This window comes from Fundulus heteroclitus, chromosome 20 (genome assembly GCF_011125445.2).
Source record: "Fundulus heteroclitus isolate FHET01 chromosome 20, MU-UCD_Fhet_4.1, whole genome shotgun sequence".
Lineage (NCBI taxonomy): Eukaryota > Metazoa > Chordata > Actinopteri > Cyprinodontiformes > Fundulidae > Fundulus > Fundulus heteroclitus.
In genome coordinates this window covers 851,117-864,613 of record NC_046380.1, presented here as the reverse complement: position 1 = coordinate 864,613, position 13,497 = coordinate 851,117, and the positions used below count along the sequence as shown (strand labels likewise).

The 13,497-nt window shown below is 47.2% G+C and overlaps 1 protein-coding gene across 1 annotated transcript in view; it reads right to left on the bottom strand.

The window, feature by feature from the left end:
* pik3c2b (phosphatidylinositol-4-phosphate 3-kinase, catalytic subunit type 2 beta) overlaps positions 1-12,637 on the bottom strand; it is a 29,067-nt gene extending 16,430 nt beyond the window's left edge. Inside the window, exons 1-12 of the mRNA XM_036151691.1 lie at positions 12,345-12,637; positions 7,648-8,537; positions 6,449-6,549; positions 5,807-5,967; positions 3,186-3,306; positions 2,415-2,526; positions 1,846-1,925; positions 1,706-1,769; positions 1,495-1,641; positions 1,393-1,426; positions 1,121-1,316; positions 800-922 (exon numbers count right to left, since the gene is read on the bottom strand). Coding sequence (XP_036007584.1) covers positions 800-922; positions 1,121-1,316; positions 1,393-1,426; positions 1,495-1,641; positions 1,706-1,769; positions 1,846-1,925; positions 2,415-2,526; positions 3,186-3,306; positions 5,807-5,967; positions 6,449-6,549; positions 7,648-8,493 — 1,985 coding nt within the window. The 5' untranslated portion in view covers positions 8,494-8,537; positions 12,345-12,637. The remainder of the gene's footprint in view (positions 1-799; positions 923-1,120; positions 1,317-1,392; positions 1,427-1,494; positions 1,642-1,705; positions 1,770-1,845; positions 1,926-2,414; positions 2,527-3,185; positions 3,307-5,806; positions 5,968-6,448; positions 6,550-7,647; positions 8,538-12,344) is intronic.
* Positions 12,638-13,497: the final 860 nt, after the last annotated feature.

The following is a 13,497-nucleotide window of genomic DNA, read 5'->3' as shown; positions in this document are numbered from 1 at the left end:
AAGTCAACCCTCTATTTAACCACATTTTTACCAAAGCTGGAAGTTTTAAAAAAAGAGAACGCATGCTCTTTTAACTCTTTGAAGGGGGCGGAGCTTGGTGACAGAGCGGTCCTGGTTCTGCGTTGTGATTGGTTAGAAAGCCTAAGAAAGGAAAACTGTTATTCTGTTAAATTGATGTTTATTGACCTTTTTCTCTACGTTAGATATATGTCTATTAATCAATATCTGTTGTTATTGAATTGCCGTCCAGCCCTAGTTTAAACTGTTACTGAAGTGTAAATCATAGAAACCTGTTTAATGTGGGATTTTGCAGACGTGTCATAGTGAAAAATAACACCAAACTTTTTGCCTTTAGTACTAGAGGTCTCAGCGGTTCTCGTCCAAAGGTTCTGTTTGCTGAACAGCTGCTGCTCTAATGAAAAACGTTTGACCCGCATGAAGGGATCCTATAAAACAAATGTAATAAAACTCAGAATAAAGTTACACATTAAATTATAACTCTGGCAGATCTAGATTTAAAGACATTTCAGTCTAGAAGCAGGTACCTTCAACGTAAAACAGTGATCAGGATACATGACGCTACATAGAGACTGAGAAAGACATTAAAATAAGGATAAAAATATATAGAGACAGACAGATGGAGAAAAATAAGAGAAATGTGAAGATAGAAGCTCTGAACCCTGCAGTTTTATTATTTACACGAACACACATGAGCTGAGCCTGTCAACAGAACCTGGACCAGATTAACCTGTGGCTGCTCACACAGGTGAGGCGGTGAGGTCACGGCTCAGGTACGTACCTCTGGTCCCACACCACCAGGTGGAACAGGTATTTACTGACAGCCTGCTTGCTGGTGTGCTGCGGCGCGCAAAGCTCCACGCCTCCATGCGTCAGCGAGCAGGACAGGAAGAAACCCTCGTAGCTGACCAATGAGAGAGCAGAACACACATGATGTCATGATGAGGGAACATGAGAGTCTGCATCAGAACCAGAGCTGGGAAGCATCTGGACCTCGGTCAGAACGTGACGTCAGCCTGAGCACAGCCACCGGACCCGTCCTGCTGACTCAGAATCAGAACCTCTGCAGCCTGACACGCCAACTGGTTGGTGACCGGCGTACCTGGTGGCCCAGGTGATGGGGACGCGGTGGGCGGCGTACACGTTGAAGGACAGCACGTTGGTGACCAGGCCGGCCTCCTGCACCGGCGCCGTGCCGCTCTGACTCTGCGGGCTGGTGTGGAAGTTGGCGTTAAAGGTGCTGCAGTACAGCTCCACCAGATCCAAGATGGCCGCCGTCAGCTTCTCCACCACCGACTCTGCAGGAGGAGAGGAGGACAGGAGGAAGTGTGCCGGTCCCGCTGAGCACTGCTGCAGGAGCTAAGCAGGACGTACCTCTGTTCTCTCTGAGCGACAGCACTGATGCATCCTGGGAAACAGAAACACGTCAGCCTTCTGAGCCTCTGCTGCAGCCCCCAGAACCTCCGGACCACTCACCTTCAGAACCTTAGGCTGCAGGCGACAGGGGCATGCTGGGAGCTGGTTCAGGGCCGCCGTCACGTCCGGGGTTTCCACGGAAGCTAATGAGCTGCAGAGCGCCTTCGCTGATTGGACGAGCCGCTCCACGTGCAGCAGTAGCTCCGCCTGCAGAGGGCGAGGCGATGAGGAGAGCGAGGAGCGTGTGTGGGCGAGCGAGAGCGGCGCTTACCTCTGACAGCAGGAAGGACTCGGCCTCGTTGTGAAACGTGTCCAGCAGCAGCGTCAGAGCCTCCCTGAAACACATGGAAACACCTGTCACCTGTCAAAGATCAACCAATCAGAGCGCAGCAGAGGGGCCCCGCCCCTCACCTGGTGACCGTCTGTTTGATGGGACGCTCCTGCAGCAGGATGCAGTGGTTCATGGAGGACGGCGTGTCGTCATCTTCTCTCTGTGGGCAGAAAGAAAGACGTTGAAGAGCCCTACCTTAGAGTTTATTTATTAAAATGGGACATATTCAACATGGAAATATGCCAGATTTAGCCACACAGGCTCATCCTAATCTGCAGCCCCACGGCAAGTTATTTTCATTCTTTACGAGAATAAAGTCAGGAGAATGAAGCCAAAGGGATATGAAGATAAACTCGTAATATTACAAAAATAAAAATATTAGGAATATAAAGTATGTTCTGAGATTAAACTCCCTCTGATACTGTTTAAGTGACTCAGTCTAACAGCAGATTTGCCACATCCAACATGGCGGACGCTCTGACGCATCCATAGCGTAGCAGAACCCGCCCAACCAGGCGTCTACGTAGAAGATGTCTATGGTGGAACCACAGGAACCGGCATTTAACGCCACAGAGGGTTTGTTTCCTCTTAGTGTGATTGTGTTACTCTGTGTGTGTTACTGTGTGTGTGTGTGTGTGTGTGTGTGTACCGTGCGGGCCAGCTGTGTGTTGACGGTGGATCTCTTGGTGAGAAACAGCCGGATGTCCCAGTCGAACTTCAGACACTGCTGGACAAACTCCAGCCCAGCCAGAGTCTGAGAGCTGATAGAGAGAGAGGGGGGGGGGGTAGACAGAGAGAGAGAGAGAGAGAGAGAGGGGGGGGCAGAGAGAGGGTTAGCTATTTGGGATTTTTTTAAAGGTTACTTTATACTTTTATACTTTAAGTAGTTTTTGGAGCACATACTTTTTCACTTTTACTTGAGTAAAGAGGTCAAGTTGATACTTCAACTTTTAACAGAGTGTTTTTAAACTGCAGTATCTATACTTCTAAAGTAACAAATGTGTGTACTTTTGACACCACTGGCATCAGTGCTATCCAGATGTTGCAGCTCATCATTGTCAGACATTCTCTGATGTTCTGGAGGTCTTCAGCTCTTAGCAGCAGAACCAGCAGAACCAGGAGGACCAGGAGGTCCTGGAGGAGCAGCCTCCACCGGTAAGGAAGGGCTGTCGGGTCCAGACCCCCCCCATCCCCCCCGTCCTCTGGTTGGTGGTTCTTCAGACTGACAGGAGGAGCTGCCAGAGGAACCCACCATCAGGAGATCCAGCCAGGAAGACGATGAGGTCAGCAGAACCGTTTGGACCTGAGCTTCCCACAATGCATCCTGGTTGTGTGTGACCCCAGGTAAGAGATGGAAACCGGATCCACCTGACCCGGGTCAGACCACTCACAGAACTAACAGCAGAGGTCGGGTTCTTACTTGCTGAGGAACTCCTCGTGTCCGCAGACCTTCAGCAGGTAGTCGTCCACATCCAGGTGGTCCAGGTGGTCCTGAGTGTAGCACAGAGTCTGGTAGATCAGCAGGTCCACCGTGGACGAGCCTGAGACACAAAGACGGGTCCAGTTAGGCTCACCGTTCCACAGAACCAGACCACCAGGCTGACAGGAGAACGTCCCCCCGAGCCGGAGCCTGGGGGGTTCTGGGCCACGAGTAAACGCTAAATAAACGCTAAATAAACGCTAAATAAACGCTAAATAACGAGTAAAAGCTAAATAAAAGCTAAATAAACGCTAAATAAACGCTAAATAACGAGTAAACGCTAAATAAACGCTAAATAAACGCTAAATAACGAGTAAAAGCTAAATAAACGCTAAATAAACGCTAAATAACGAGTAAAAGCTAAATAAACGCTAAATAAACGCTAAATAACGAGTAAAAGCTAAATAAACGCTAAATAAAAGCTAAATAACGAGTAAAAGCTAAATAAACGCTAAATAACGAGTAAAAGCTAAATAAACGCTAAATAAACGCTAAATAACGAGTAAACGCTAAATAAACGCTAAATAAACGCTAAATAAACGCTAAATAACGAGTAAAAGCTAAATAAAAGCTAAATAAACGCTAAATAAACGCTAAATAACGAGTAAACGCTAAATAAACGCTAAATAAACGCTAAATAACGAGTAAAAGCTAAATAAACGCTAAATAAACGCTAAATAACGAGTAAAAGCTAAATAAACGCTAAATAAACGCTAAATAACGAGTAAAAGCTAAATAAACGCTAAATAAAAGCTAAATAACGAGTAAAAGCTAAATAAACGCTAAATAACGAGTAAAAGCTAAATAATCGCTAAATAAAAGCTAAATAAAAGCTAAATAAACGCTAAATAAATGCTAAATAACGGCCGGTTCATGGAGGACGGTTCTCTCATCTGCAGTTCTCTGTATCTCTGCTCTGATTGGCCGGTTCTGTCATCTACAGTTATCTGTATCTCTGCTCTGATTGGCCGGTTCTGTCATCTACAGTTCTCTGTATCTCTGCTCTGATTGGCTGTCTGTGTGTGACTGACAGGTGTCAGTCACACACCTGGAACAGCTCGTATCGGTTCACCTGTTGAACCTGCGGAGGGCGCCACACTGATGGCTTCAGACACAAAGTTCAACAAATACGCCGTCATTTGTCAAAATAACTCCAGACCCGGCCAACAGGCTCTTTGTTTATTAGCTGGAAATAACACTAAATCTTCCTTATTTTTATTAGACTAATATTTATTAGATGTTTGATTGTCCAACACAAATTTTCACGGCAGAACATTTTAACTTCAGATATAAGGATGACAACCGACAATAGACTTAGGATTAATTGTGGGTTAATAGTTTATCAAAGTTTGCTCTGATATCGTCTGCTAGACGGACCTACTTTCAGTTTTGTAGTGTGGGTCGCCGTCCAGAAGAGGGCGCCACTGCTCTTCTTTTACATGTAAGTCACCCTAAAAACCTACTTTTCTCAGATAAACTACAAACTGGACAGAAGGGCGCAACTTTAATGTTACAGTGCTTTTTCTTTTTACATTGTTTAGTTCTGCAATATTTGTCTTAAAGCAGTTTCTGCCCTCTTAGGGTAGAATGGCGGCTATTGCTGTTGGATTTTACCATTTGTTCAGCATTTACATTTAAATTTGTTACATTTGTTGGTCACTGTAGCGCTGCGTTCGGCCATAAAGCATGGCAGTGAGACTCTCTGTCGCCCCCCTGTGGTGAGGCTGACTCCGGCGCTGGAATTACAGCATTGAAAGCATTGAGTGAACGCGTTCAGCGTCGTTGCCACTCTGACCGTTAGATGCTGTCCTGTCCTCTGCTGCCTCCACAGCGCCCTGCTGTCTGGGAGCAGAGTCGTACCGTTACATCCAGCTACACCTTAACTTTAAGGAGACCAGACCGCAGCAGCTGTAAGAGAAATAATCATGGCGGAGGCGCCAGTGTGGGATGATTTTCCACTGCTTGATGACGACAAGGATCCAAAATGCTCTTCGTGCGGTTCTGTTTTAAATATAAACTGCTCTGGAGGAGAGGATGTGACGACAGGAAGTGGAGGAAATTACGCAGAAATACTGTAACATGATATAAAGAGACATGAAGCCAAAAGCCCGGCTGGTGGTGAGGGATTAATGAGGATCGTCAGTGTTTCACACATTCTGTTGGTTTGTTTTAGAAACCTAATAGGTTCCTGTTATAAACACGTTAATAATGTCAGAAAACCACAGCTTCTGTTTATTCAGTCAGCATTTAACACAGCTGGCTCAATAAACTGTTAAAGTATAAATGACACCTTCATGTTCTGGAAAGAGCCTCTTGATGCAAGAGAAAACGGCTGATTATCGATTAACGCATCGATGAGATCAATGAGCTTTAAATGAGGCCGTTAACTGATAACTTCCCTAACCAGACAGCCTCTGCAGGACTGGACTCGGGCTTCCTGGACAGAACCGCAGCTTCCTGGACAGAACCGCAGCTTCCTGGACAGAACCGCAGCTTCCTGGACAGAACCGCAGCTTCCTGGACAGAACCGCAGCTTCCTGGACAGAACCGCAGCTTCTTACCGTCACAGGTGAAGGTCAGGGGGTCCCTGAAGTCCTCGCTGACCACCGTCACCTTCACTGCCACGCCCAGAGCCTGGTGCAGCTCGTCATGGCCCACCGAGGGAGACCACACGAAGCCCGGGTTCTTGGAGGGGTCCGAGGAAGGGTACGCTGAGCGCAGCCTGCACACACACAGCTTTGAGTTGGTTCTGACCCGGTTTCATACCTTCATGCACGTGACCGAGACATCTCTGAGCAGACCGGGTCATCACGGCACTAACGGGTCCTAACGGGTCTCAACCTGCAGGTCAGATCTCATCTCAGCACCCATGCATCTCTAGAACCTGGGGGTTCTGCTGGTCCTGCTTAGAACAGCCCGTGGTTCTGAAGTCCAGATGTTTTAGTGTTTAACCTTTTTGGATCTGCCCTGTCCTGCACGACAGATTCTAACCGGACCTCTTCACCTCCATGCAGGTAAAATGTGAAGCTGCTCAGACTAACTCAAATGTTTGGGCGTGCTTCAGTTCCAGAACTGACCCGGACCAGGACCAGCTCTGAGTCGGTACCGTCGGTACCGTGTGTTAACATGCAGGTGAGACCAGATGGGAAACCCCGTCCTGCTGAATTACAGACGTCTCCTAAGTGGACCGGCCCGTCACTCACACATCCAGCATGTGACAGAACGCCGCCACCTCCTCGTCTCTCTCCTCCGACACCTGGAACAGCTCGTATCCAAAGCCATTGGTCCTGGAGCCCAGAGACACCTGTCAGTCACACACAGACAGCCAATCAGAGCAGAGATACAGAGAACTGTAGACCACAGAGCCGGCCAATCAGAGCAGAGATACAGATAACTGTAGATGACAGAACCGGCCAATCAGAGCAGAGATACAGATAACTGTAGATGACAGAACCGGCCAATCAGAGCAGAGATACAGATAACTGTAGATGACAGAACCGGCCAATCAGAGCAGAGATACAGAGAACTGTATATGAGAAAACCGGCCAATCAGACTAAGCCGTGGTTTTCTCGACCAATCAGAGCAGCATCTTCAGTTGATTCTCAGCTATCCTGTTTACAAACACTTAAGATAAATAAACAGCTCGGTCATGTGACTTCCTGTTGAAGCTCCGCCTTGTTTCGACCAGCTAACCCAAAATTAGCCCCACAAACTCGTACCCCGCAAACAAAGAAGCTTCACTACCAAATAAACCGATAAAAAATAAGGAAATCTGAGGAACTTTGATTGTTAGGACGTAATGAAAACTTAGTGCAGTTTGAAGGGGGATGTCCGTCATACTAATAACAGCTAGCGCTAGCTGAGGTATCGCTGCGCTGATGCTCTTTAATAAGCTTTACTGACTCTTTATGTTGCTCTCAAACATCCACGTCGTACTTTTACGTAACGCTCTAATTTCAGCGCAACTTTGACGACGTTCTGATCTGACCTGATTCTCCCTGAAGCTTAAAGTCACTGAATTATGTTGATGGTTTACAGCCATCTTTATTTTTCATTCTGTGTGAACATGGTTCCTCTTAATTCCCCTTAGTTTTAGCTCAGTTTCACCTGCCCAGTGCAAAAGAGTTGTTGACTGAAAGGTTATTAAACCCTAACCCTGGAAGTTATTAACTCCACATGTTGCAGAGAAGTCGTCGTTTCTTCCACCTGTTTTCCTACCACAGCCAAACTGGGCTGATGTTCCCCAGCAGAGCGACGGTGCTTTGCTCAAACGTTAAACAACATCTTTGTAGATCATATAAACAGGAAGTAGAGCTCAGCCCGCCTCTGTTCCTGCAGCTTTAAACAAACTGGAGCTGCTTTAAAGCGTCCTCTCCATGACGGCATCAGGTCGGGTCTTACCGGGTCAGCAGAAACCCGCCGCTGGTTCTTGTTGCTCTTGGCTGCAGGTATGTAGGTCCTGGGCGGCACCTGGGGGGGGAGGGTCTTACTGCGAGCCACGGGCTTCCCCGGTTGGTCCCTGCTGGTGCGGCGGGCCAGCGGTGGGGGCCGGCCCTCGTTGAGTCTTGACAGCGAGTCGTTGATGATGTCATAGTTGAGTTCTGCTGACGTCACCTTCAGCTGGTCCACGTCCGGCTGGAACAGGTTCACGTCTCGGGGGGCGCTGGATGGTCGGGGGGGCAGGAGGGGGACTTCTGAGGCTGAGGGAGGGGGCAGGGGGTGTCTGGGAGGGACGGCAGGGGGCACATCGTCAGGGAGAGCTGAGCCTTTAGAGATAAACGCTAGGCTGGGTCCAAAAGGGTCGCCTGGACCGGAACCGCAGAGGTCCCTGAGCTTCCCCCCCTCTGGACTGTCCAGGATGTACGGCGACTCCTTTATGAACCCCTGAGGAGGGGCCGGTCGGGGTGGGAGGGGCAGCGGAAACTGGGAGCCTCCAGGCTGGTTCTGGGAGGAGTCTGGTCCAGAGAGATCCATCAGCAGGTTCTCCTCTGGGGGGGCGGGGAGGTTCTGAGTGGGTGGGGTCCGCTCGATGAAAGGATTCTGCGGCTTTAAGCGGGTCTGACATGGGGGGCCGGGCTCCGCGGGGCTGGACCCGCTCTCATTCTTGTCCTGTTTGAGCCGGGAGAGAGCGTCGTACTCCATCTGGAGCGCCTCGGCCAGAACCAGCTCCCTCTGACTGAGGCCCAGAGACTCCAGACACCCCCAGCCGGGCTCACCACCCTCCTTCTGGGTCTGAGCTGCAGACATGGTGCCTCCAGGGAGAGGAGATGCAGGAGAGACTCCTGGGGGAGCTGAGGGGGAAAGGAGGAGACATGAGCCATGGACTGCAACAACAACAACAATAATAAAAATAAGAACAAACAAGAAGAAAACAAGAAGAAGAATAAGAAGAAGAAGAAGAAGAAAAAGAAGAAGAAAAGAAGAGGAAGAACAACAACAAGAAGAGAACAAGAGGAAGAAGAACAAGAAGAAGAAGAAGAAGAACAACAAAGAGGAAGAACAAACAACAAGAGGAGGAAGAAGAAGAAGAGGAAGAGGAGGAGAAGAACAACAAAGGAGAACAAAGAAAAGAGGAAGAAGAACAAGAAGAAGAAGAAGAACAACAAGAGGAGGAAGAAGAAGAAGAAGAATGAACAAGAAGAAGAAGAAGAAGAAGAAGAAGAGGAGAGCAAGAACAACAACAACAACAAGAAGAAGAAGAAGAAGAAGAAGAAGAAGTAGAAGAAGAACAAGAAAACAACAACAAGAAGAAGAATAAGTCAGAACCAAGAGGAAGACAGAATAACAATATACAACACAACCAATAATAAAGAAGAATAAGACACAAGACTAAGATCAATAATAATAATAATAATAATAATAATAACAACAACAACAATGTTAATAACATCAACAACAACAACAACAATAATAATAATAATAATAATAATACCAATATTAATAATAATAACAATACTAATATCAATAATAATAATAATAACAACAATAACAATAATAACAACAACAATGTTAATAACAACAACAACAATAATAATAATAATAATAACAACAATAATATCAATAATAATAATAACAATCATAATAACAACAACAACAATAATAATAGGAGGAGGACATAAAATAAACTGGTTTATTATGATAAAAACAAAAACGCTAAACTTTCAACTGAGACTTTAACTTCTCAGCATGGCAGATAGACCACAGGTGAAGCTACAGATACAGGTGTATCTGTGATACAGGTGTATCTGTGATACAGGTACAGGTGTACCACAGGTGTACCACAGGTGCACCACAGGTGTATCTGTGATACAGGTGTATCTGTGATACAGGTACAGGTGTACCACAGGTGCACCACAGGTGCACCACAGGTGTACCTGCAGTGCACCTATTCAGCTTTAGAACAGAGGTCCAGTTGTTTTCTATCAATCTTCACCAGCACAGAAACCCCATCACAGCCCCCTGGTGTTCTCACATCTGCTGCGGAGGATTTTGTTTGGCGTCCCAAATGACTAATTATGATTGTTAATTAGAATTTCCATTTTCAGAATTAAAACCATAATTTCACAGCTTAATTATCAGACTCCTCTCCTGTGGAACCAACAGTTTAAAACTTTTAGAGAAAGTTCAGAGTTTCACTCAGAAACCTGGTGGCAGGTCCTGCTAGGCCACCCTGTCAGGAAATTAACATTATTACCATCTAATCACTAGATTCTGGATCAACATGCTTCATAATATTTGTTTAATGGAGAAAATGTCTTTTACTCTAAGACAGGAATTGGACAATTTTATTCTCTGGAAGCCCAACATATAACACCTTCAGCCTAAACTCTCCAGTTTAGACATTATTACTAAGCAAACTGGTTAATACGCTGCTACTCCTTGTTCTTATTGATTAATACTTTTATTCCCTTTTTTCTTGATCACTTTGTCTCATTTCTCACTGCAAATTGGCAAGAAAACTGTGAATGTTCCTTTTTCTATTGTAAGTTTTGCAGTCCTTTAATAAATAAAATCAAAACATATGTTATGGCACAACAATGTTGATCTGGAGATTTTGTCCCAGACGGGAACTTTACTCACCGTTTTATGTCGCTCTCAAGCATCGAGGCATTTAAAATAAATAAAGCTCAGCCTGGCGGGGGCGAGTAAAGCCTGAAACTGAGTTTAAATCAGATTCTGAGTTTCTGTGGCTGAACTGGATCCGTTTAGTACGCGGAGATGACGAGTGCTGAGAATCAGCAGCGTATAAATAAACAGAATTCAGAGAACAGAAAGAGAAGCTGACATGATTAAGAAATATTTTATCCCCAGCTGTTCACTGTTTCTATTTTTAAAGCTAGTAATGAATAAAATTAACATTTCTGACTGACTCTGCGGTCTGGGGTGGAGAGCTGGGAGTTTATCAGCTGATGCATCTCATCTACAGCCGGTTACATCACATTCCTCCATTTCTGACGGCAGTGAAGACGTCAGATAAACCAGAGGAACCCCCCCCCCCCCCCCACACCTATTCAATGAAGGCCGGTAGACCTGAGGCCGCGGTCTGAAGGGCGACGCCAGGGACACCACCTGAGGGGCGTGGCCACAGACAGCTTAAGCCCCGCCCCCTGTCACACCGGCTGAAGCTCAGACTAGAAATGAGTGTCTCTTCCTGGGAATGCACCTCCTCCCTCCTCCCTCCTCAGCAGGAGCAGACCGCCTCAAACCTGAGTTCTTCCTCAGCGTTTCTCCAGGATCCCAGCAGGACCATCAGCGGTCCGCTGCAGTCAGAGCATACAGGTGCTAACACAACGCCCAGGTAGAAACAAAGCAGCAACTGGTGCTGCTCCAGACCCTCTGAGTCCATCTTCCTGCAGGGAGGAGAACATCTCAGCAGCTAAGACCTTCCAGGATGGACGTCCTGCAGGTTCAGCCCAACATCAGAGCAGGAAGCTCAGAGAAATGAAACCAGGAGCTCTACCTCAGAGTCTACAGGTCAAAGACAGCTGAAGCTCCGTCCAGCCTGGATCCTCTGGAGGAAAATGAGCCGCAGCAGCAAAAGGAAGGGATAAAGGGCTGGAATGGTCTAGTCAAAGTCCAGACCGTACCCTGACGTCTCCTCAGGAGGAAGTCAGGAGGAGGTCTCCTCTGGAGTAGGTCTCCTAAGGAGGAGGTCTCCTCAGTGTTTAGGGAACAGACCCCGGAGCCTCTCCAGTTTCGTTGAAGCGGTCCGACTGCTGGACCCTTTCAGGCCCGCGAAGCGGAGGCTCGGTGCTGAAGGACCGTTTTCATCTCTGGGTAAGGGATGTGAAGAAGAAGAAGAAGCTAATTCTAGACCAGAACCAGACAGCTGGGTTCTGGTGGGCTCCACAGCAGAACATCAGCCCACTGGTCCGCTGAAGGTGGGTAGATAACAAACTACCAATAGAACATAAAGAAAGGTGAGTCTAGCTGGGAGCCAGGTAACAGCTGATGTGAGCAGACCCAGAAGCTGCAGCTCCAACCACGCTCCTCTGGGTTTTATCTCCAGCACAGCACCGGCAGGCCCCGGTCCCGTTTCATGGTCCTCTGGGAGGTCCGGTCAGGTCCACTAAGGTCCACTAAGGTCCAGTCAGGTCCACTAATGTCCGGTCCACTGAGGTCCGGTCAGATCCACTAAGGTCCACTAAGGTCAGGTCCACTAAGGTCCGGTCCACTGAGGTCCACTAAGGTCCGGTCAGGTCCACTGAGGTCCACTCGGCACCGCTCAGCTCCACTGAAGCGCGCCCTAAAAGCTGCTGGAGATGTTTCCTCCAGGAGGGACGGTGCGCAGTTACGGACCTCCTCTGAAGGAGAACCCGTTTCTGCCCAGAAACCCAGTTCGGATGTGAATAATTTGGGAGCCGAATTGATAGCAGGACCTTAACCATCGGAAGTGACACCTTCATGATGTCCGAACCTGAGTCTGGGCTCACGGAACCGCGGGGACAGCTTTAAATGTCAGAAATGTGAACGGAGGCTGGTTCGTCCCTAAGCATCTAGCAGACTGGCCCCATGGATCCAAACTCTGATGAAGACCACGGACCGGACCGCGCTGCTCGCAGAACCTGCGGGACTAGCCGACAGGTGTACCGTCTTACCTGTCTGTCAAACTACGGGGTCCGGGAGGGGCCAGCGGCTGCCATCTTTACTTTCCTCCAGGAATCACATCGATCCAGGCGGAACCCCGTTCTGGAGTCTCTGCTGCGGCCGCCTCTCCTCTCATGCAGGCCGGGAAGGCACCTGCAGCTGCGCCCGGTTCCGCTCCTGGTTCTGGGCGATCCACGCAGCCGCTGACAGAGCTTCTGCAGCCCGGAGGAAGAGGCGAGGACTGCGGGGCGACGGCTGCTGGCAGCTGGGGAGTTGTCTGTCAATATGGGGCAACGCACACACACAGAGCTTCCGGTCTCCCTTTCAGAATAAAGGTCAGGTGCTGTCTATCATCTGCGCTCGGCCAGCCTCCGTTAACGCGCGCTTTCAAATTAGCGTCGCGCATTAATACGGTGCATTACGGTACCAGGGTCGCGGCTAGAAAAACGAAAAGAAGCATAAAACCCCCAGAAAAGTTGTATTAATAAGAAATGTCCTAATTGTCCCACAATGGGGACATGCAGGCATGACAGGAAAAAACACATATTAGCTTTAGTAGATAAGTAATAAATAGCTATAACCTACAGGTAGGTAATATGACACGCTACTATCATATAACCAGGACACATATTTCACAGAAATACCAAGTCAAACTTCTTATAATGCCACTTTGTCTCATTTCCAGTCAGAAACTGGGAGCAGATGTTTTTGCATTCAATAAGGTACTCTATACATGTATATTAGGTTTAGTTACCGTCAATTCATACTTTATTACATTAAACCAACACTATTAGTGATATTGTGCCATATGAGCAGATTTGGGGGATTGTAGATTTAGATTAGATTAGATTAGATTAGATTAGATTAGATTAGATTAGATTAGATTAGATTAGATTCAACTTTATTGTCATTACACAGGTACAGGTACAAGCCAACAAAATGCAGTTTAGGTCTAACCAGAAGTGCAATAGCAGCAAGTGCAGGATAAACAATGGTTCTATAAGTACAGGACATGGGTTATTACTGAATAAATATAGAGATGACTATTATAGACAGAATTTTACTGATAGATTTGTCCTATGAGTATAATATATAGATAACTAGTATTGTGAACTAAATTTACAGCTGGATATACCGAATATAATATACAGGTGGATATTACTA